This window comes from Balaenoptera ricei, chromosome 10, assembly GCF_028023285.1.
Source record: "Balaenoptera ricei isolate mBalRic1 chromosome 10, mBalRic1.hap2, whole genome shotgun sequence".
Classification (NCBI taxonomy): Eukaryota; Metazoa; Chordata; class Mammalia; order Artiodactyla; family Balaenopteridae; genus Balaenoptera; species Balaenoptera ricei.
The window spans coordinates 70299523-70325077 of NC_082648.1; the positions used below are offsets into that span (position 1 = coordinate 70299523).

General features: G+C 37.7%; 1 protein-coding gene across 5 annotated transcripts in view; it reads left to right on the forward strand.

Annotated features, from left to right (window-relative positions):
- TMTC2 (transmembrane O-mannosyltransferase targeting cadherins 2) overlaps positions 1–25555 on the forward strand; it is a 1049079-nt gene that overhangs the window by 573796 nt on the left and 449728 nt on the right. For 2 of the 5 annotated variants that reach the window (XM_059936616.1, XM_059936615.1), the window contains exon 13: positions 16759–16902. The exons of the other annotated variants lie outside the window; for them this stretch is intronic. In XM_059936616.1, the coding sequence (XP_059792599.1) occupies positions 16759–16902 (144 nt within the window). The remainder of the gene's footprint in view (positions 1–16758; positions 16903–25555) is intronic. 5 annotated transcript variants of the gene reach the window in all.

Below are 25555 nucleotides of genomic sequence, written 5' to 3' on the forward strand. Positions count from 1 at the left end.
AGTGGAGGGCTGCATAGGCTCCCAGGAGGGATGGTGTGGAGAGTGACCTGTGCTTGCACACAGGCTTCTTTGTGGCTGCAGCAGCCTTAGCGTCTCATGCCCATCTCTGGGGTCCGCGCTGATAGCCGCGGCTCGCGCCCGTCTCTGGAGCTCCTTTAAGCGGCGCTCTTAATCCCCTCTCCTCGCGCACCAGGAAACAAAGAGGCAAGAAAAAGTCTCTTGTCTCTTCGGCACCTCCAGACTTTTTCCTGGACTCCCTCCTGGCTAGCTGTGGCGCGCTAGCCCCCTTCAGGCTGTGTTCACGCCACCAACCCCAGTCCTCTCCCTGCGATCCGACCGAAGCCCGAGCCTCAGCTCCCAGCCCCCACCTGTCCCAGCGGGTGAGCAGACAAGCCTCTCGGGCTGGTGAGCGCTGCTTGGCACTGAGCCTCTCTGCGGGAATCTCTCTGCTTTGCCCTCCGCACCCCTGTTGCTGCGCTCTCCTCCGTGGCTCCGAAGCTCCTCCCTCCACCCCCCACAGTCTCCGCCCGCGAAGGGGCTTTCTAGTGTGTGGAAACCTTTCCTCCTTCACAGCTCCCTCCCACTGGTGCAGGTCCCATCCCTATTCTTTTGTCTCCGTTTTTCTTTTTTCTTTTGCCCTACCCAGGTACGTGGGGAGTTTCTTGCCTTTTGGGGAGGTCTGAGGTCTTCTGCCAGCGTTCGATAGGTGTTCTGTAGGGGTTGTTCCACATGTAGATGTATTTCTGATGTTTTTGTGGGGAGGAAGGTGATCTCCACGTCTTACTCTTCTGCCATCTTGAAGCTCCTCTCTAATCTTTTATTATGTAGAAAAATTTAACTTTAGGATCAATGCACCTTGAAACAGGACGTTTTATGTAACATAGTTTCCAAAAGATAGGTATTTATCAATTAATGAATCCCGAAACCAAGGTGGGTAAGACCATTGTTTTTTCTCTGAACTATAATAGATCAGAAAATAAGTAGGTTTTGTTTTGCAAGACCTTTGCTACAATTGTGTGTGTGTGTGTGGACTAGGTTGCAATAATATGTATTTCTTATTTTAGGTATGTAACAAAATATTTTTTCCATCATATTCTTCTTAGTCAACAAAACAAAACACAGTACAATAACAAACAAAAACAATAACAACAAAAAACAAAACAACTTCTTAATCTTCTTTACACTGAGCTACACTATTTACTGACAACCTCTCCCCCCCTTATCATTGAAACCTCCAGAGATGTTATAGCAGAAACTGACCCTGTGATTCAGGCAAATCCATTGGTATAAGAATTTCAATGGGTCTGCATGTAATAACTGCCCAGTTTATCTCTTAGCTCTACCTGTGTCTTCAATAGGAATCAGATAGTATTTTTCAGAGTTACTTTCTGACAATGAAATCTGGGAGGATTTCCATCTCCCAAGAGTTGAGCAATATTGGGTTACTTCTTAAACTTTTCCCATCAGCCTTGTGGTCTAGTTCTAAGCGAACAGTGCCTGAGCGATCATGATGATCTTGCTTTCATCATACTTCACCACATTTAATGCAGATTCCAGGGCCCAGCCTGGCTCTGAGGAGGCTTTGGAATCGGGTTGGAAATTGACCCTCCTGCCTGGGGGCCTCAGTGGTCAGGAAGCCCACCTCAGGTCTCCAAGGCAGGCCTACAACAGCTTACTGCACTGGTGCTTCACATGATTTTCTTATTCTTTCAGAGTAAACACCTTCTGTTTTTCTCCCTCTTCTTTCTGATTTGGTTTCACTCATCCGTAAGAGCAGTACAGGCTCTGGGGAATCCTAAGCTTTTTCAGTCCCTTGTGCCAATGTGCTGATACATTGTTGATTCTGCCTTGTTCCAGTCATTTCCAGTTCTTTAAACTACAATCTACATAATCTTCAAATCTTGCTACCAGAATCTTTTGATTCTGCATAAACATTCAGGGCAAATCTCCCTCTAAAGTTTACATATGCTTATAAATATAAGAATCTGCACATCTCTCCATCTTTTCTTAAGCTCTTTTGAATGAAATGCAATGTTCTTCTATAGACCTAGAGCTTTGGGGTATTAAGTTCTCATATAATTACAGCACTGAAATCCTCTAAACTCCTAGGTCATCTCTGTTACTTGTCTACCTGTGAGGCTTGATATACAATATAATACCCAGAAGTATGTTCTAATCATGACTCGGAAGGCAACATCCCATGCATGTGTGTATTTTCACATTTCAGTGTTTTAGGTGTGTAGCATACTAACTATAAATATGTTACATACCTAAAATAAATTTTTGCCTGAGCCCCAGCATTTCTAGTTAGTCTATACCAAATAATAACATCCCCGGAGATTTCAGTGTTAAAGATCACTAAATTATTCTACAAAATGAAAGATAAGAGACACCAAAGGGGAAGATTTTTAAATGGCAAAGAGGCTAGTGGATCAGTGTTTTTAAAACTTACTTCATAATATACCCCACAGCTTCTCTTTCCGAGGGATCACTTTTGAGCAGGTGAAGCATAACAAGGCTGTGAACCAGCGCAAACATGCCTGCCTCAGATCTACTAGTGTGTTAGCACCTGCACCTGTTGACTCAGGAGAGACAATGGTGTGCAATTATTTGTAACCCTGCCTTCAGTGACATCATGTTAGTGACAATATCAATGTTGAACTTGGCCATGGTGGTAGTATTTACACTGCAGAAATCGGCAAATGTATGTTACAAGTGAGTGCTTTTTTTTTTTTTTAATATACTTTGTTAGCACATTTGCCAGCATACATCAGCTTATACCTGATCTTTCTTTGATTTTCTTTTCCAGGAAATAATATAACTTACTAAGACACATCTTGTATGGAAAGGTTGGGTTAAACTGCAATTTTCAGTCTAGAATTTCACATGGATTCCCTTGGATTATTTTATTAGAGTAAGATTTTATAGCATTGTGTTCATCTGCTTTTTCAATGGAAACGGCCAGTCCTGAATACTTCCTTAACTCTCTAACCTGTGAAAAACTGAAAGCATGATTGATGGGTGTTTTCCACTCTCTTAATTTACATTTGATGTGGTCTATCATCACACCTCTTGTCAGTTCAATATCCACTGACTTGCCCTTCACAGTCATTACAGGGATGCAATGTTGCCTCAATTCTAAGTTGATAATTCAAATTGAGTTGTGGCTGTACTTGCATTTTAGGGTAAATATTCTAGACAGAAACCCTCAAGGGTTAATCTGAATGTAATTGGACTGACTTGGAAACTTCTGCTCTTGCCCTGGGCTGCACTGAGACCAACTTGCACATCCAAGGAAACAAACAAAGGAGAACATTAACATAAATTAAAACATTACACACATATACCTACTAAACCCTGAAAGCACAGATAACCAGTGTAGACATTTATCAAAAGGTTTGAGGGCTTCCCTGGTGGCACAGTGGTTGAGAATCTGCCTGCCAATGCAGGGGACATGGGTTCGAGCCCTGGTCTGGGAAGATCCCACATGCTGTGGAGCAACTGGGCCCGTGAGCCACAACTACTGAGCCTGCGCGTCTGGAGCCTGTGCTCCGCAACAGGAGAGGCCGCGATAGTGAGAGGCTCGCGCACCGCGATGAAGAGTGGCCCCCGCTTGCCACAACTAGAGAAAGCCCTCGCACAGAAACGAAGACCCAACACAGCCAAAAATAAATAAATCAATTAATTAATTAATTAATTAATTTAAGAAAAAAAAATGTTTGAGATTAGATCAATGGTTCTCAAGGGAGGGTGATTTTGCCCCCCAGGAGACATTTAGCAATGTCTAGAGACACTTTGGTTGTCACGATTAGGGGAAGAGTGCTACTATCTCTAGGGGTGAGCCCCTGCTGCTCAAGTTAGTAGAATGCATAGGAATGTCCCCACAATGAGGAGCCATCCCGTCCCAAATGTCAATATGCTCAGGCCAAGAAACCCTAGGTTGGAGGGATATGGACCTTATAAAATCTATCATTTTATAAAGCTTCCTTAAAAATCCATTTTGGAAATTCCCTGGTGGTCCAGTGGTTAGGACTCGGTGCTTTCACTGCCAGAGTCTGGGTTCGATCCCTGGTCAGGGAACTAAGATCCTGCAAGCCATACGGCGTGGCTGGAAAAAAAAAAAAAAAAAATCCATTTTAATTACCTCTGCTCTCTGTCCTTGGCAGCTGTCACATCTATTTCCACAGCTCCAATCTTCTGGCTGACCCACCCTTCCTCTCATAAAATTCACACTTCCATTTCTTTGGAACAATTTAGCAATGGTTTATTTCTCTTCTTGCCTCCTGTCTCCCCTTCATTTTCCAAAATTATCGTTACTTGTCACTCTACTCAGGAGGGCAAATGAGTTTCCCTAAGATCTATTCTCCTTAGAGAGGAAAAGAATTAGGAAGAGTTGTGAATAATAAACGTCGTTTTCCTCTCTCATACACGGGAGAGCTAAGTTAACCTTAGAACGCATGAGTAATATCTCTCTTAACTTTAAATTCACTTTTTCTATTTAAGTTTGACATGCTTTCTACTTTGTTCTTTATTTGGGTAATTAAAAGGTAGTAACTCAGCAGGTGGATTTTTCCCAGCTGTCAGAATTCCTGCTAAAATATGGTTTAGAACACCTTGAATCAAAAACGACCTGACAATTAAAGTGGTCTTTTAAAGAACAGCACAATGAATGTGCGTCTTTGGAAAGTTTATTTTCCATCCATTACTATACTTTGAAGTAGAATTACTGATTGTTATTTAACAATATTTCATTACAGTTAATTGGCTTCCAACATTTGAAAATGATTTTCTCCCACTGTTCCAGAAGTTACTACTAGTAGCCCCTAAATCACAACCTTGATGGGAGAGCTTCATGTTCTTTCCTGATAACATTGTTTTTGCAATTCCAAATTTAACAAGGTGATTATATCCTTGAATTTTTGTACTTTGTGAATTTTTTTAGGAGGAGCGACAGGGTCATGCTAAATGAATCCTATTTTTTAATTGGAATCTTAAATCTTCCTCCCTCCTAAAAGATATTCCCAAATTTTACCATTCAAATGGTCTCTGGGAAAATCCATGCAGAGTTTTACAAGGGCTTTTATACATGACCACATGAGTGGATATAAAAGCACTTCAGAGATAAATTAGCTTCCTCCTAGACGACTTCATCTGCAACTCATGGAAATCAAATGCAGAGTTACGTACTCCAAAATCACTGGAAACTCTGGCGTCTTCTAAGGAAAAATTAAGTAAGCAGACACTGGAAAACGGAGCAGTTACTATCCTTTGTTAACAGCACAATCAGATTAAGCTATGGTTCTGCTACTGTGTAATCTACAGACAGATCACTTTACTTTTTGGAACTTCTGTAAAGTTGGAACATAGTGTTTGCCATTACTCTCTCCCAGTGCTGCGTGGATCATCTGGGGAGCTCATTATTCTCTTAATAAATATTTATTTAAAACCAAGCATGTAATAGGCCCTACAGTAGATAAAACAGATGTGGTGATGAGCAAAGATGTCAAGGTCTTTGCTCTTTTGTAGCTTTTACTATCTAGCACTCTGCCATTGAAAGAGCAGTGCATACTATAACATTGGCATGCTCCAGAAGCTTGTTAAAAATCCAGAATCTCAGGCCCTCCTCAAGCCTACTGAATCAGAATCTATATTTCAACAAGATCCCTAGGTGATTCATAGGTACGTTAAAGTTTGATGAACATTGATCTAGCAGATATTACAAAAACTAATTCTAAAGTTAGGAAAGTGCTATGCAAATATTTTTAAAAGGCCAGTTACTCCTAAAACTAAATACAAGCTGTTTTAAAATTTCAAAGAAATATATGCACATGTGCTTACTTGTCAGATACTTTCTGTTAAAATTATAGATGAAAGATAAATTGTAATTATTATTTATATTATTATTAGAACTTTTAGCACCAAAGCAGTTCAAGAAAAATGTCAGAAAAAATAAATGAGATTTCCGGAGGAAACTATCCATTGAAGTTCACATATAAGAAAATAAGAAGGATGGAACTTCCGGTTCAAATCAGTTGAGCCATGGAATCATCCTTAGGTTATTCTTGGAAAACAGTATTTCATAGTACTTGCTCTTTGTGGAATCACAAGGAAAAAACATAAAAGAAAAAATGTCTTTTCTTTTGGGAAAGAAAGTACACTTAAGGCAGAGAGTAAGAAACAGAGAGATGAGTAAGGAAATAACAGAGTTGGCTTGAGACAAGAAATGAGTCTGAAAGGGAAAGAATCAGTTAGAAAGTAATTAGTGTGTCTCCAGACATTAAAAAGAAGAGTAGAATATATTTCAGGGCTTGATATCCCTGAACAATCAGAACAGCCACAAACTACTGTCAGTAATTTAGCAGAGATGTTATGTCAAGAACAAAATCCACACCCACAACCTCATACTCAACCAAATTGCATGCAATTGCTTATGACAAGTCCTTGCTGGAATCCTCTTATCATGGCAAACATCCTCAGTGTTCTAAACAGTGTCATGAAGGAAGAAAAAAGAAAAAAGTCCGAGACTGGGGCACAGATTTTCTGTGGAAACAAGAAAAAAAATTGAGTGGCTCTACAAGAAACTGTTGTCCATGTGCAAAGATGGTTGTAAATTTTATAGATACTATGCATACAAAATACACGCATTCAAGCATTGTTTCCTAAAAGGTATATAAATAAGTAGACAAAGGTGACTTTTTTTTATTACAGAGCAGTCAATTTCAGTTTAAGGATTGAGAAGATTCCAGAACTAACCCTCCTATTACTGATTTTAAGCTTGCTAGAAGAACACAGTACTGGAACACAGCCAAAGGATTGTGCCAACAGTGTAGGATTAAACACTTGCCAAATTCTGCTACTCAGGCAGTACACTATTCATTGATGGAGTGCTTAATAACAGAAGAGAATTCAATCCAGTTCACCTGTCCTTGGGAGGTATTTACAGTGTGATACCAATAGAGCTTCAGTCCATTTATTCACCAAATATTAATTAGGCCACTAATATATTACCAGTCACAGTGATTTGAGGAAGTTTATAATCAAATTGAAGATATGAAAATGATAGTAGCAACTGAATGAATGTGAATCATCCATGTAGAAACTAACCCCAGACTTATTTTAGTTCTATAACTGGCCTCTGTAATATCTCCATCAATAATGTTATTGCCTAGATGTCACCAGTGGAGAGACCAGTTAATTGTAAGTCTATTGCATGGCTGGAGTATTGTATATACAACACTGATATGGAGTGTGGAGGTGAGAACAATCTCAAATAGGGAAGGCAACAAGTGATTTAATAATATGGACCGTCAAACATTTGGGGGTCAACTGTAACAAGAGTCATTACCGTTAATTCATAGAACGATGCAAACTGCAAACTCTCTGGCCCCAGAAAAAAGTGATAAGCTAAAAAAAAAAAAAAAAGCATTGCACACTATATTCCCTTTAACATACAGCTTGCCACACTTATTGTAGGGTAACTTCCTATTTTATTATTCATCTTCTCAATCGTAAGCTCCCTGAAAGCAGGGATTGTATTTATATTGGTTGCCATTCTATTTGTAGCAAGTAGCATAATGCTTGACATTTATTCATTCTAAACCTTTAGTAAGCATATGTTATGTGACATCATTGTCCTAGCTGTTACCAGAAAACTGGGCTCAGTTCTTGATGAGTGTCAAACCAGTAGGCACAACCAAACCAAAGATAGGGAGAAGGAAGGATTTATTATTACTTGCAGCAAGTAAGGAGAACACTTCCCAAAGCAGTGTCTCCCCAAACAGCGAAATTGGGGAAGTTTAAGCTAAGGCTACATGCATATTCATGAAGGGGCCTGAGCAGAGGAAAATTCAGCATAGAATTGAGGCAAAGGTTGACAGTGTCCAAGCTTTAGTTGACTGAAGTCAGGGGGGGTCAGAAAATAGACTTTATTTTTTAGAGCAGGTTTAAGTTCACAGAAAAATTGGGCAGAGAGTACCGAGTTCCCATGTACCCACTGCCCCAACATATGCACAACATCCCTCACTATCAACATCTTGAACCAGAGTGGTACATTTGTTACAATCCATGAACAATCTATATTGTTCATACTCACCCAAAGTTCATAGTTTACATTAGGGTTTACTCTTGGTGGCATTCATTCTATGTGTTTTGGCAAATGTATAATGACAGGTATCCAGCCTAATATCATACAGAAAAAAGTAGTCTCACTACCTTAAAAATCTTCTGTGCTCTGACTATTCATTCCTCCCTCTCTCACAACCCCTAGAACCACTTGTTTGTTTTTTTTTACTGTATCCATAGTTTTGCCTTTCTCAGATGTCATATGGTTGAAATCGTACAGCATATAGCCTTTTCAGATTGGCTTCTTTCACTTAGTAATTGGCATGTGAGATTTCTCCATGTCTTTTCATGGTTTGATAGCTCATTTCTTTTTAGTGCTGAATAATATTCTATTGTCCAGATGTACTGGGGTCTTTTTATCCATTCACCTACTGAAGGACATCTTGGTTACTTCCAAGTTTTGGCAATTATGAATAAAGCTGCTATAAATATCAGTGCAAGTTTTTGTGTGGACATAGTTTTCAACTCTTTTGGCTAAATACCAAAGAGACTAATTGCTGGATTGTATGGTAAGATGTTTAGCTTTTGTAAGAAAGTGCCAAACCCTCTTCTAAAGTGGCTGTGTCATTTTACATTCCAGTTCCTGTTGATCCACATCCTCATCAGTTGTTAGTGTTTTGGATTTTGGCCATTCTAATACATATATAATGGTATCTAATTGCTTTAATTTTAACTTCCCTGATGACATATGATGTGGAGCATCTTTTCAAATGCTTATTTGCCTCTATATATCTTCTTTGGTGAGGTGTCTGCTAGTCTTTGGCCCATTTTTTAGACAGGATGTTTGTTTTCTTATTCTTGAGTTTAGGGATCCTTTATATATTTTGCATAACAGTCCTTTACCAGATATATCTTTTGCAAGTTTTTTTTTCCAGTCTATGGCTCATCTGCTCATTACGTTGACAGTGTCTTTTGGAGAGAAGTTTTTAATTGTAATGAAGTCCAGCTTATCAATTATTTCTTCCATTGATCACAACTTTGGTGTTGTATCTAAAAGTCATTGTCATACTCAAGGTCATCTAGATTTTCTCCTACATTATCTTCTAGGGGGTCTTATAGTTTTGTGTTTTACATTAGGTCAGTGGCCCATTTTCAGTTAATTTTTGAGAGGGGTGTAAGGTCTGTGTCTGAATTCACTTTTTTGCAATATGGATGTCCAGTTGTTCTAGCACTATTTGTTGAAGATACTATCTTTGCTCCATTATATTGCCTTTGCTTCTTTGTCAGAGATCAGTTAACTATATGTGGATCTATTTCTGAGATTTCTATTCTGTTGCATTGATCTATTTGTCTGTTCTTTCACAAATACCACACTGTCTTGATTACTGTAGATTTATTGTAAGTCTTGAAGTCTGGTAGTGTCAGTGCTCGAGTTTATTCTCCATTCATATTGTGTTGGCTACTTAGGTCTTTTACTCTCCATATAAACTTTAAAATCAGTTTGTCAATATCCACAAAATAACTTACTGAGATTTTGATTGGGATTACATTGAATTTATAGATCAAGTTGGGAAGAACTGACATCTTAACAGTACTGAGTTTGCTATACATGAGCATGGAATATCTCTCCATTTATTTAATTCTTTGAGTTTTGTTTTTTTTTTTTTTTTTTTAGCAGAGCTTGTTTTTCACATATAGATCTTATCCATATTTTGTTAGATCCAACAGTATTTTTAAAAATTTAGTCATTCAATTATTTCTAAAAATTTAAAAACTATCTACCTTTCCAGCTAGACCGTTAACTGCATGAGATCAAACCAATGACTGCATTGTTTAATACTATATCTCTAGTGACACACAAAAGACACCTAAGATAAGAAGTATTTATTAAATAAATGAAATAATGAATACCATATGTGCTGAAATATGTAGTAAATACTAGAGTTTTCTCCCCAACATCCCTACCCCAAATGAATAGGCTAGCCACATGGTATTAAATTACCCCTTGTCAGTGACTTGTTCCAAAAAGAATATGGCCATTCTGTCTCATGAAATGTTAGAAGTTCTGGAGGATTCTAGGGAAAATATTTCTTACTCTTAAAAGAGGCTTCTTTGTAGGCATGTTGCTGGATCTGGATCCAGCACCTGGAAATTATGCAGCCACCTTACTATGAGCCCTAACATGAAGACAACATGAAGGATGGAACTACAGAAAGGTTGAGAAAAAGATAAATCCCAAACTGAGCCTTGAAAAATGTAATTGTGCTGTTGAGTCAACCAGTCTGGAGTCTGCTTCTCCTCTGGGTGCCATGTTATGTGAGATAGTCAATATTCTAGCTGTTTAAGCTAATTTTAGTCTCTAGATTATCAGAAAAAGTTGGACATTTAAAAGTTGTTTTAGTTTGAAATGTACCTATTTGAGGTCTACTTAAGCTAAAAGCAAATATCCCCAGTTGGATAGAAGCATAAAGATTCTGACACTTCCTTGTTGACACTATTTGATATATTCACCTTCTTCTCACATCCACTTCCAAGAATACACTATGTGCTTTAGTTCTGCCCTAGGTCATCTTTGTATGTATCTCACTGGATTCTACTAGGTAATTAAGTAGGTATTTTTGTTTATCCAAGTGTAATGTTTATATATATATATATATATATATATATATTTTTTTTTTTTTTTTAATCCAGGATATAATACTCATCACCACCTTAAATTATTGAGGCATAAAAATAATGACCTCAAATTCAACCTTCATAAAAAACATCTTTATAGGGTAAACATCTCCTCACATAGCCTTGTCTTTTTTACTTTTAATTACCAAATCCTCTGCGCACACACACACACACACACACACACACACACACACCCCACCATAATCTCTCTCTTTCATAAAAACTCTTTTAAACTCCAACAATTATCTTTGTGCTGCTTGTATAACTTTAAAATGAAGGGTATTTGAACTGGTAAATGGATTAAAAGGTTAATTGCCTAATCTTAGTTTCATTCCTGAAAAGACTATTTTGACCTATACAAGTTTCCTGTCTGGAAGCTAGGAATCTTTTGAAACATACTTAAATGAATCAGTCTTATCTCAAAGGTTAACTACTTTTACGTAATTATTCTAGTTTCTTGGCAACTGGTATTTTTCTTGTTATGCTATTATGTTTGGAAAACTAAGATCTCTAACCTTTGTTTCTATTAAATATTTTGAGAAAATATTTTGGAAAATGTCATAAATATTTGAATAAACCTTGTATATTTCCTTCTTTTCAAGATGCTTGCACTCTGAAAATAAATTATCTGAAAAATTAGAGCCATTTCAGAAATTATTCTATTTCTATTTTTATTAAATATTTAGGATGACAAATTGGCCCTTCAAAGGTGTTAGAAAAATATTTCATTTGGAATAGCTTGCATAAGCCATGAAATGTCCCAGTATAGTTCTCAAAAATGCTGGTGAAAAATCGCAGTTATTCTCAGCATACCGTTAACATTTAAGCATCTCACATTCAGTAGTGGGAATATGAAATGTTTCATGTCTTAAATTTCCCCAATGTGTTATTAGCTTGAATGTTCACACTTTGCTTACATGATAAAAATAAAGCTAGTATTGATTTTATTGGGCTCAGTTCCTTGAGTTTCATCTTAAATGATCATACTTTCATTTTTACACATTTGATATCTTTGATTTGGATTCAAGGATATTTAAAATATACTGTTTCTTAGTGATATTAAAGTACCATGCTGAAGAAGTGACATTTAAGATTTTGGCTATTGATTCCACTCCTGTATAATTTTTAGGAACTTATAAAAGTAGAGAAAAACCTGAGGCAGGGCTGTCAGAGTTAATATCCTCATTAAATTATTTTTTTCTTTTACCAGTTCAAAAGACAAGGTCCTTATTAGTTAATGCATTTTAACTCTTCTTTTCTTTCTAAAATAATCTTCATTTAGAAAGAGACCTAAGTCAATGTTTAGACATTTCCATGAAGGAAAAATAATGGAAAAAGCACTAAATGGGATTGTCAGCAAGGGAAGAAGAAAGCCACAGTGATACAGCCTGAAGGCATAAAGGCAGGGAAAAGTGAAATAATAAGAGAGAAAAGAGAAACATACAAAATCAGAGAATACCTAGATAGCACAAAGAAAAATGCCTGTGTTTTTGATGTAGGAAGTTTGCTAAGCCAGAGGAGCAAATGGGGTTGACTGAGTTAGGCTGGGAATAGTCATTACCTCATGAGAACATTTATGTGGCTTGTCTCTAAAGGCCAATAAACTAACACATGACCTGGCTGCCATTGAGCATGGAGCATAATGGGTCAATACATCACAACAAGTCTAAGTAGAGAATTGTTTCATTTCCAGTATCTTTGGTCTTCTAAAAAAATATGAAATATATAAAAATACAAAAGAGGATATTAAGAGTGCACAGCAATGTTTCTCAAACCTAGTTATGTATTAGAATCACTTGGAAAGCATTTGAACCCAAATACCTCAGGATAAATCAGTCGGTGCCAGGGCATCCGTTTTTGGGTTTTGTTCTTGGTTTTTTAACCTCTTTAGAAGAGTCCAAAGTGCAGCCTGGATTGAGAGCCACTAGCAAAAAGAATGACAATAAGATTAATACTCATATATGCATCGTAAGCTTAAGAAATATAACATCACCAATTCCTTTGAAGGCCTCTGTGTTTCTCTAACAGAATTACCACCACTGCTCACCCCACATGTACAAAAGCGTACATATCCTACACTTTGTATTAATCATGTCTTGCTTTTCTCTCATGTATCTCCAAATATTTTAATTTTTAGCTTTCTGGCCTTAGAAGTTTTTATAAATGGAGTTATATAAATATACTCTTCTACATAAAGTATTTCAAAGATTTAAATTTTCTAGTTGAATCTATTTGATGCATGTAGTTACCGTTCATTCATTTTCACTATTGAATAGTATTCTGTTGTATCAACATAAACCATTTTACTGTAATATCTTGTGGTATCTTCTTAATATTGTCTGTAAACCTGGCCTATGCTTTTTCTTGTCAATTGAACATTAAGGAAATCTTATAAGGCTGTAAGTGTGGGTTAAGGCAGAAGGGGCAATGCAACAGGATTAGTTGCTGCAGACATCTGAGCCATCTGGTCATTCAACTTACTTGTGCCTTTGAAGACTTGCTTTAGCTTGACATCTTTTATACCATTTCCACTTGGTTTTGAGTTGCTGCTTTGCATGACTGAACTAACACTTGCTAAATCAGTTAAAAAAAACAGTCCATGACATGTTTCAAGGTCTCTGGATGCTCTCTGGTGGGATATTCAGTCTTTTCCAGGACCTAGTAGCAAGCAGAGTTGTTGTTTGCAGAAGAGGATATGGTTTTACTTCTATTGCTTGGGGGTTTGCAATGTGATTCTCCTATTTGGGTTGGCTAAAGGCTCTGTACAGAGCCCTCCTTGCCCTGGACAGTTTAAATATCATTGGACTTGCTGGGTCATAAAATCCAATTGATAAACACATTTCACTATGGTCAGACTTAATGTAGAGTCTTCTTTTGCTTTAAGCCCCGTAACTCTCAGACTTATGGTTACTTGTTTAATGGATCAGAGAAGAACACTCAAATGTGACTTTTGCCTTCAAAATCCAAAAATGCCTAGTAAACATTATGACTCTTCTTCAGTGCTAAGTGGAGCTGGGTATAACAATTTTTCTTAAAGGGAATTTCCTAGCACTTTGTAGATCATTGAACCTCTAGAAAGTTGACTAAGATGCTGGGCCTCAGAAATGGTATAGAGTTTATTTCCTTCCGGTACTGATAATCTCCCAAGGTGCTAGCTATATCCTACTCAGCAGATCCAATTGGCATGATGGCCACAACATAGTGAACCAGGGTGGGATGAGAAAGTGAACAAGTTTGCTGTGGGTTGATTATGGTAGAGAATATGAAAATTGAAATAGCTTTGAGGCAATGCAGTGAAGATGCACTAGGCCTATGACTGGGCTGGGCTATTTGGATGTCCTCCCCTCCACACTGCTGACCCCCAGCCCACACTGAATATTCCAGGAATTCTCTTCTTCCTGTAAGATTTCTCTAGCACCCTGTACCAAGAAAGCTTAACATCAAGCTCATTTTAAAGGAGAAAATCTTAAAGGAATCTGTTATTGGTTACAATGCATATATTGAAAGGGACATTCAGAGCTAAGAGCTAAGAGGCCATACATGGAAAACTGACACAGTAGGCATTAAACAGCAAAATAGACAAAAAAACTTGATGCCAGCCAACCTCTGTCACCCACCATTCTGCTACTAGCACAGTGGGCTCAGATGAAATAGCAATGGTGGCCAGGATGGGGTTTGCATGGGCTCCCATTCACCAAGGGTGCCACTGGTGAATGAATGTTTTACCTGCCAGCAAGAGACCATTGTTGTACCTCAGTCTGGCCCCATCCCTGGAGGAGACCAAAGAGTTAACTGGTAGGAAATTGAGTACACCAGATTCCTAACATCTTGGAAGTTAGTGATTTGTCTTGACAGTGATTTGTCTGGAACTGACATGTATTCCATACTCCTGTTTGTTTAACTTGCCTGCAGAGAGCCTTAGGCAGCACCCCTCTATGAGGGTTTATAGTTGTTTGATTCACTAAGAAGATATGTGATATAACGTGCCTCATACTAAGAAACCCTCTAAAGCAGAGGAGTTGTAGCTGTGGGCACATGACTTGATATCCACTGGTCCGATCACCTACCAAACCACCCAGAAATTTTTGGCCTGCTATAGCAATGGAATGGATTTTAAGGGTACGACCTGAGTATTGCCTGGAAGATGGTATTCTACAAGGATAGGGCCCCATCCTCCAGAACACAGCATACACCCTAACTAGCAACCATGAAAAGGTGCTCTGTCCTGAGTAGTTAGAATGCAAGGAACTAGAACCAAGAACTGGAAACAGGAGTGGCCTCAATTACCATCACTCTCGATGATCTACTTGGGGATTTTATATTAACTGAACCCCCAATTCTAAGTTTATAGAGAGCCTGGTTCCCAGGGAAGGAATGCTTCCATCAGGGGACACAGATTCCTAAGAACTTTTATTCCATGTTTGCCATCTAATCACTTTGTGTTCCTCATTCCAAGAGACCAGCAGACAAGAAGTCGCTATATTGGCAAGGGTAATTGACTCTAATCCTTAGGCGAAGTTAGAGCTTCTGTTACACGATGAAGGTGGAAGAGACTATATTTACCACCCAAATGATCTAGGTGTGTGTCCTTTGTCATTTCTTTGCCCAGTGTTGATGGTGAATGGATGAGGGCAGCAGCCACGGCTAGAGAAAGGCTTAGTGAACAGATGCTCAGAATAAGTGTTTGTCACCCCACGCATAAAGCACCTAAACCAGTAGATGGGGTAGCCAAGGGTGAATCTGGAATGGTCAGTAGAGTAGAGAGACAGTGAAGGTCAATTATATCTCCAGGAACTGTTGCAATCGTGAGGGCTGCCATATGTCCACTAACTTTGTCCTTGCAAATTTACACAGGAATAGAGATAAACAAGAATCCTGGAGTTGTTTCCAGGGAGGTGAACTTATATGAAGCAGGTAGCTCCAAGTGTGGGCAATCGTGGAGGCTATGGGGAACCAGCTTGTGGTGATTCCAGATGCTTCGCTCATTCCCCCAGCCGCTAGGAATGTTGACTTCTGACAACTCACAGCTGAGGCCCCGCTTGGCGTGGCTGGCAGCCAAAGAGAGCAGCTTTGCCCAAGTTTATGGCTCCTTCGCAGAGGATACTGCATTCAGTGACAGGTGCAACATGGAGGTTAAAATGCCCAGCTTCCTTGCCTCAATTTGGGACATCTTTGAAGAGCCATCCCAGTTCCAAAACTTCTACGGGATTGACTAAGGCCTCTCTTGCAATTGAATTTCAGTTCAATTTCTCCCTCTGCTCAATCATGCTTTGCTTCCTAACAATGTTTTTCTGGAGAGCTCTCACTATTAAATGTCCTGAATGCAAATCTTTTCATCAAAGTCCTTTCTCTGGGGTACCTGAACAAGGACAATGTCCCACAATCTTTTACATTTTTGTATGTGTGTGCTTTCTCATACCTTTTTTTTTCTGCTTTGGTTTTTTAAAAACTAATTTCTAGTTCACTAGCACCTAGTTCTAGTCACTGTTTTCAGCTGCGTTCAGTCGGCTGTTCAACTCATTAATTACTTAGCTTCAGATATTTTCTTTTTTTCATTTATGGAATGTTCATTTCATTCTCTTTTATAGATTTTAATTCTCTTTTAAATTCTCCACCCTTTGATCTGCTTTGCCTCTCTTTTTCTCTATTGTGTTTTTAACATTAACCACAGGTTTTTGAAAGGCCTTGTTTGCTAACTCCAGTATCTGGCTCATCTCTCCTCTCCTTTGCTCATGAGAGTTGGTCATAGTTTCTCATCTCCACGCTTGTAGTAATTTCTTGTTGCATGTTGGACATTGTGCTCTAACTCTTGAGGTTCTACATTATGTTATCTTCCTTTCTTGGTAAATAGAGTGAGGGTTGGAGCACCTGAATCCAATCACACGTTAATTAAAGTTGGGGCTGGGCTTCTGTTTTATGTAAACCCAGCCTGATTCTGCTTTACGCCTGCGCCTGCTTTACGCCTGCGCCTGCTTTACGCCTGCTCATCATGTTTGCTCTGCTCCCTCTCTGCCTGCACAGGGTTTTGATTCTAAGTCGGTAAGTCTCTGCCTCCTCCAGTTTGGAAGACTGCAGAAAATTCAACTATATGTCCTTCAGAGATCTCAACCCAGCTCTTCAGTCTTCCAGCTTACCTTGCTTCAAAATACGGCCAATTCCTTGAAGGTAAGACTAGTAGTATATTTGAATTAGGTTATTTCCGCGAGACTTCTGGAGATTTCACTTTGCCTTCAGGAAGCTTTTGGCCTAGTTCTCAGCCTGCTGTATAGCACCAAAACTTAGCAAAGGTTCTGTGAGGAGGAGCAGTTGCGAGTTTGAAAGCCCCCAGGTTTCCAATGTGTTCCACTACTCCTGCAGAATCACTAAAATTTTTGCTAGTTTCTCTTTTCTGTAACAAAGGGCCTGACTGATCAAGCCAGAGCCTCCACAAGCACCCAGAGTTAGAAAACGCCTGCAGGAGAAAGAAAGAGAAAAATCCTTGCTCACAAAAAAGAGTTTTTCTTCTTTCTGGAATTTTAGTTTGTTGCTTCTAAAGTTCTCTGATGCTTTTAAAATATGATATTTATAACTTATCTGGTTTTGTGCAGTTTTGCAGCAAAAGTGCTTTCTTGTCCTGACCTATTTTAAAACAGAACGCTTGTCATTAGTTTTTAACTACATCAGTTATACATTGTTAATATTATGGTTTGGTAAAATCAAGCTTTCAATGATTTATTTGAATTGAATTTATTTATTACAACTTAGCTTTTCTTTTGGGTCAATTTCTTTCTTCTTGAAGTACTTTCTTTAGAAGTTCCTTTAAGGAGTGTTTGTTGATGGTAATATTCTTAGTAAATGTTTGCATAGAAATGTCTTTAATTCACCCCAATTCTTGAAATATGGTTAAATTGGGTATACACTGAATTTTCTCTCTTGAAGATTTAATCCAACTCTCTCTTGCCTTCCATTGTTGAGAAATATATTGTTGGTGTAAATGTAAGCTCTTTGTAAGTTGTTCTGTTTTTCTGATGGGCTTTTAAAATCTTCTTTTTACGTTTGGTGTTTTTCAGTTTCCTTGGATGGCTCTGACTATAGATTTGTTTATTTTATTGTGCTTAGGATGTATTTTGCTTCCTGAATCTAGAATAGGAGTCTTTTATCAATTCTGGAAAATTTTATTATGTCTGAATATTCCTTCTGCCCTTTCTCGCTAGGTTTCCTAGAAGTCCAATGAAATGTTTATTATATTGCTTCACTACATGTTCTAAATCTTTTACTCTCATCTGTATTTTGCATCTTTTCCCCCAGATTTCATTAGGAATAATTTCTTCTGACCTACCCACCAGCTTACTAGTTCTTTGTATAACTATGTCTATTCTGCTGTTAAATTGATTCAAAGAGATTTAAATCTTCAGAGTTTCTGTTTGATTCTATTTCCAATCACTAGGGTCAACTTTTATAAACATATTTTAGAACACATGACTATCTTATTTTCTTAACCCTTCTTTTATATTTTATATATTTTTTTCTGTGCTACATTCTAAATATTATTTTTATATCTTTTCAATTCATTGTCTTTTCAGAATTTAATTAGTGTCTAATCTGGAGTTTCTAAATTCAATTATTACATTTTTATTTCTAGAAATCACATTTGGTTCTTTCCAAATCTGCATGGTAAATCTCGAAACTCTGTTACTGTTTAATTACAATTTTAATGTAACAATTAATATAGTATTTTATTAATAGAAACATTTTTATTATCCCTGTGATAATTCTAATAATTGTTGCTTTTGCATTTCTACTGCAGTTTATTTTTTCTGCTCTCTTGAGCATGGTGGCTTGTCTCCTTCTGTGTTTTATTATTTTTATTTGTAAAATAATCCTGGAACTGTATCTTTGAGAATATTTGATCCTAGATTTAAAGTTTATTTGCAGAGAGAGAATTTGTATTTCATCTGCAACGTACCTGGGGGGCTCTAACAGTTTGAGGCCACTCTGAACTAATTTTTGTTTGGAGTCTTTTTATTTTTCCCCCAACACAGCTGTGAGTATTAATTTCAGCATCGTATTCCTATTGAGGGCAGGTATTCCAATTATTTCTCTCTGTGGAGCTAGTTTTTTTTTTTTTTCCTGGTTCAGTTATTTTAATAATCAAAATTATTAGACTAAATGTAGTTGGAAGTAAACCCCCAAATTTCAATGGCTTAAGAGAATGAAGGTTTATTTTCCTCATGCCAAGTCTGATGTGGAGTGGGCTGTCCTCTCACATTTTTAAACTGTACTGTGTGGAATACATTACCTCTAGAGGGCCAGGTCTGGAAATAGAGAACATCATTTCCACCCGCATCCTACTGGCCAGAATGCTGTCACACAGTCCCCAAAACCTGCAAGGGAGAGTGGGAAATGGGCCTTCCTCTGTGCCCAGGAAGAGAAAGGATTATGATCAACATATAATACTGTTTCTGTCACATCCAGCAAAGTTGAATGCTTTTCTGGTGTCCAGCATTATGTGGAGGTCTCCATTCTGACTTCCCAACTTTCAGGGGACCTAAACTTTTTTATTAATGCTCCCCTAAGTCAGGGTTATGGTTAATTAAAATCACATCCTTGGGAATGTCATTTCTAGTGCTTCAGGGCTTTATGGGTTTGTATTTTGTTGACAATTCTGGCTTCAGAGAATTTCCCTTGTTTTTCTGCCAGCTCATCAGTGAATATTTTTAAGGGTTTTTGGTTTGTTTGCTTCTTTAATTGGGGTAGAGTTGCTTTACAATGTTGTGTTAGTTTCTGCTGTACAACGATGTGAATCAGCTATATGTATACGTATATCCCATCCCTCTGACACCTCCCTTCCCAACCCCCCATCCCACCCGTCTAGGTCACCACATGTGCACTCTTCTTAGGTATTGTGTACCAGAAGATTTCTTAGGACTTGTCTGACATACTGCTAAAAATGGAAGTCAACCTCAGTCTTTTTGAGAGGTTATTCTGGGCCCAACTGATAGCCATACACTGTGATTTCTCATATGGAAGAAGAAACTGGGTGATTTCTTCATTTTGAAAGTGTATGAAATGTTAGGGCTGCCAGGTAGCTGCTTCCTAGTCATACCGCTTCTCTCAATTTTATACTTTATGTGAGAATCCAAGTTATTCCCAGACCAAGTTATTTGAATTGTTTCCAAGGGGCTGCTGTTATCTAGCTTTCATTTAAATCAGTACTGTGTCATCTTTCTCATTATTTTTCTTTCAAGATGTCCTTCAGGGACATTTAATCTGTGGGGAAGAAGAACTAATTTGATAACACAAGATACAGTTGACACTTGAACAACACGGGTTTCAACTGCATAGGTCCACCTATACACTGATTTTTTTTCCATAGTAAATATGACCCAAGTTGGTTGAATCTGAGGATAAGGAGGAACCCTGGATACCAAGGGCTAACCATAATAAGTTATATGAGATTTTCGATTGTTCAGAGGGTCGGCATCCCTAACCCCCAGATTGTTCAAGGGTCAGCTGTAAATTCATAATTACCCACATTCCAATTACAACTAAGTAATATAAATGACATCTAATATTGAATTTATAGTTAGAGTATTAGCATTTCCTTTTTTAAAAAACTTTAAATAAAGCTCCCTTGTAGTAAAAACACACTGAAAACTCAAGAATTAAGTGGTCCAATCCAAGATTATTTTATTGTGAGTTGTCAGTTATAGATCATGAACTAATTTAAATGTCATGTTTAATTACCTGTAAAGATTATTTTGTATTTTCTTCAAAAAAAATGATTACTGTGGCAAAGGTGATTTTATTTATGGTAAGTTGTTATTAATCAGGACTATATATTCTCATATAGTGTTAAACAAATTTCTACTGCAAAAAATGCTTTAAAATTACTTTTGAAAATTTTTGCAAACCTTAAGAGGCAACATTGGATGAGCTCGATTTAGGATTTTAGATCGAAATTAGCTTTAATTAATTCAGTGTCTTGATAAAGTCTCTTCTGTTTTTGTTATAATATTTCTAAAAGAATTTCAAATCGAAAAAATTGCTTTAGCCCCAATTGTCTTTTTTGTTTTTGTAAACTGACTTCAGGAAATCCACCATAAATGTTTGCTAAACAGTAGAATCAGTACTACATAAGGCAAACTTAAAACTTTTTCAAACTCTTTTTCTCAAATTATATCTTTCAGCTTTTCAAATGATATTCCCTGTTAAAAATTGTTTTTCTATATTGCTCCCTTTAAAGGTTTTACTTTTCTTTCAATTATCAAGAAACGTTGATTTTATGAACCTAATTGATTTGAACTTACCTTATTATATTCTCAAATTGTCAAATTCATGACATGTACTCTAATACCATTGTCAGTTTGGTTATAGAAGGTAACTGTTGCTTTTTAAATATTATTCTTGAAACTTTTTCTTGTCTTTAAATTTGATAGATAATATTCCCTTGTTTCACTCATTTCTTTCCATGACAGTGTAGTTTGTTGCATGAATAAGACACTGCAGCTTATAAACATTACCTTTAAGTCCAATGAAAAGAGAACATGTATTAGTTAAACAAAATTCACCTGAGTAAATTTGAAAATCTAATTGGCTTTATCCAATGATTCATGAATCTGGCAGCAACCCACTTAGTAAACAGGTGCTCCAAGGAGTTTTGCAAATTGGAAGGCTTTTCTAGATATAGGGTGGGACAAGGAGGTTATTAGCAAAAAACAAAACAAAACCAAAAAAGAATTGTTTCAGGCTGGGTAACCTTTCCTTAGAGGGAAGGGCAGGGAGTCTTATCAAGCAGATTACCTCATTAGTGCTGACAAGGAAATTCCACACTGATTGGTTTAAAATTCCATTCCTGGGAGAGGCTGAAACTGCAGTTGGGTTAGATACTAAGTCTAGGTGAGGTTTAGCAGAAGTGACTCCAGGCTTGTTTCTTTTTAATGTAGTGTTTGCATTAAAAAAAGAAATCCTGTTCTGTAGCCCTTGTGCAGGTTTTCTCTCAAACATTGTTTTGACTTTATTCACGATTCCAGCAAGGTTTCCAACCTGCATCTTATAAGTATTGCAAAGGTGAAGGAATATCTGCTAATGAAAGCTAAACTGGCAATAGCTGGATATGGAGTATAAGCATCAATTGGGCAGCACAAACAGAAGAAAATAGAGTATTTGAGGAACGGATGATCACACTTGAATTGGAGAGTTCAGGAAATATCCAAGGAGGCGACAGAACTTGAAATAGTCTATTACACTTATTCTTCTTTTTCCTTCTCTATGTTAAGCCCCAAGCTTCTAAACATTTTATGGGTGACTTTTTTCTTTTGTTGTGGGACTATTTTACCAGGCTAAGTTGAAAATGGAAACATTTATTCATATATCTAACACCTGGAAAAACACATTCTTCAAGTAGGTAGATTTTTATACCTTAAGGGAAGTCTTGTCAGTAGATCCCATTGAGATTCTTTCACCAGAGAAATTTCTATGTACCCAACATTTTACAAACAATATTTGAGTGTTCTTGGAATGTATGCATTAATCCCAGGCTAAGAATATAATATTTCAGTACCAAATGAATCAAATTTGAAAGTCTTAAGAAGGAAAAAGTAGACTACAATGATAGTGAATGATTCAGCCACTTGACTAGTTTCTACCACTTTTTCTGTGTATTTCTATAGCTTTGTGTCTTTTTGTTATGCAGATTTGAAGTGTTGAAAACTGTACTCCATTTATTACATACCCTAGATGAAATAAAGTATTTAGGGAACCAGGTAGGTTAATGAGTTCATTGAAGAATAGTAAGACTGGTCTGAAGGGATTAGTTGTTTAAGGAGAGGAACAAGGAGGAGGAGGCTGGAGAAGTTTCCAGGGATCCAGAATAAACAACTTCTGATGAGAACTGTGTATATTAGTCTGTTTGGACTGCCACAATAAAATACCACAAATTGGTTGGTGTCAACTGAAAAAAAAAAAGCACAGTGTGCGAGTTGTGAGTTAAGTTTTATTTGGGGCAAAATGAGGACTATAGCCCAGGAGACAGTATTTTAGGTAGCTCTGAGAAACTGCTCCAAAGATGTTGGGGGGGGGGGGGGAAGGTCAATATATATGTGATTTTGGTGAAGGGGGAGTACATGCAATCAAGCACGTATTTTTTGCAGAAGTTTTCTGCTAGTCTCATGAAGGTTATCGCTAGTCACAAGGAGCAGATATCACCATGAAGGATTTTAGTGCTTTTCTAGATATGAGGAGATGCAAGAATTGGGCTCATAGAATCTTCTTCTGAAAATATCTATCTGAAAGACCTGTTCTGCCAGTTTTTCCCAGAGCACAGAGTGCCTCATTCCTGATCACCACCCTGAACTCCTTTCAGGGGGTGTTGGTCAGTAGCTGCAGTGGCTCATAATTTGATCCTTGTAGAGGTAGATGGCAAGTGCCAATTTGTAGGTGACAGTGGCTTCAAAAAAAGAAATGTATTTTCTCACTGTTCTGGAGGCTAGAAGACCAAGATCTAGGTTCCAGCTGATTCAGTTTCTGGTAAGGACTTTCTTCCTAGCTTACAGACAACCTCCTTTTTGCCATATCCCAAAATGGCCTTTCCTAGGTGCATGTGTGGAGAGAGAGAGTATGTTTCCTGGTGTCTCTTCTCATTAAGACATTAATCCTATCAGAGCAGGACCCTACACTTATGACCTCATTTAACCTTAATTGCTTCCTTAGAGGCCCCATTTCCAAAGACAGCCACACTGAGAGTTAGGACCTCAACATATAAATTTGGAGGGGAGGGAAACAATTCATTTCATAACCCTGTGTGTCTCATAGTAGGCCATAAGCCAATAAGGAGTAGCCGAGGACGTTTCTCAAGTTCAGTTTCTGAGCTGTCTCTGTTCAACTCATCTGACCAAATGCAGATTCAGGGGTTTCTGAACTCACATATTTACTGAAATAAAATCTCTAGGATTGGGGCAAAAATATCAGTTTTAAATAAGACCAGGTAATTAATTTGTACATCAAATATTAAGATTCATAGCCTAAAATACTTAAAAAAGAGTTGATACTAGGAGAAATCAGTAGTTTCCATCAGAGAGGCTATTTTATTGAGCACTTGTTAGACTTCTACTGTGTATAAATGGAAGTGTTGATGAGGACGACATTTTTTTCTTCCCTTTTAAGTTCTTCTGGCTGGTCTAAGAATTAAATTTACATGAGACAGATTAACAGGAGAAAAAAAATTTAATAATATGTATACATGGGAGAGACCCAGGAAAACTGAGTAACCCCTGAAAATGGCCAAAACCCTCACCTTAAATACCGTCTTCAGTTAAAGACTAAAGAGGATGTTGGGGGTAGGGGTTTGGGACTTCAGAGGGGAGGAAGGCAGATCACACTGAGATGGAAAAGCAAATTTTGGGTAAATGTTTGTTGGGCCCTGCAGAGGCAATAGGACAGAGTGGACTTTGATCTTAGGCCATGTTGAGTTTCCCTACCACACCTGGATCATATTCTCTATAGAGAGCTCTCTGATAGCTCTTATCTGGAACAGGCCCTTTATCTAAATTCTTTGAGGTAGTTAAGAAGGATATAACAAGAAAAACTTTCTGAGTCATTGTTATTTATTTATTTATTGAAAATTTATTTTTATCTAATTTTTAAAAATTGAAGTATAGTTGACTTATGCTAGTTTCCGATGTACAACATAGTGATTTGATAATTTTATAGATTACACTCCAGAAAAATATATTATAATATTACTGACTCTATTCTCTTTGATGTACATTACGTCCTGTGAATTATTTATTTTATAACTAGTAATTTGTACCTCTTAATCCCTTTTACCCATCCCCCAACCCACTTCCCCTCGGCAACCAACTGTTCATTCTCTATACCTATGAGTCTGTTTCTGATTTTTTTTTTTTTAATTAATTTATTTATTTTTGGCTGTGTTGGGTCTTCGTTTCTATGCGAGGGCTTTCTCTAGTTGTGGCAAGCGGGGGCCACTCTTCATCGCGGTGCGCGAGCCTCTCAGTATCGCGGCCTCTCTTGTTGCGGAGCACAGGCTCCAGACGCGCAGGCTCAGTAATTGTGGCTCACGGGCCTAGTTGCTCCGCGGCATGTGGGATCTTCCCAGACCAGGGCTCGAACCCGTGTCCCCTGCATTGGCAGGCAGATTCTCAACCACTGCGCCACCAGGGAAGCCCTCTGTTTCTGTTTTATTTGTTCATTTGTTTTGTTTTTTAGATTCCACATATAAGTGAAAACATATAGTATTTGTCTTTCTCTGACTTATTTCACTTAGCATAATGCACTCTAGGTCCATCCATATTATTGCAAATTGCAAAATTTCATTTTTTTAATGTATGAGTAGTATTCCATATTGTGTGTGTGTGTGTGTGAGAGAGAGAGGTGTATACAGATTTTATATATTTAAATATTAATATATATATTATTATTATCCATTCATCTGTCTGTGGACATATGGGTTGCTTTCATATCTTGGCTATTGTAAATAAGGCTGCTATGAATATTAGGGTGCATATATCTTTTTAAATTAGTGTTTTCATTTTCTCTGGATAAATACCCAGGAGTGGAATTGCTGGATCTTGTGGTAGTTTTATTTCTAATTTTTTGAGAAATCTTTATACTATTTTCCATAGTGGCTGTACCAATTTCCACCAACACACCAACAGTGCATGAGGGTTCCCTTTTCTCCACATCCTCACCAACACTTTGTTATTTCTTATCTTGCTGATGATAGCCATTCTGAAATGTGTGAGGTGATAGCTCATTGAGGTTTTGATTTGCATTTCCCTGATGATTAGTGACAGATGAGCATCTTTTCATGTGCCTG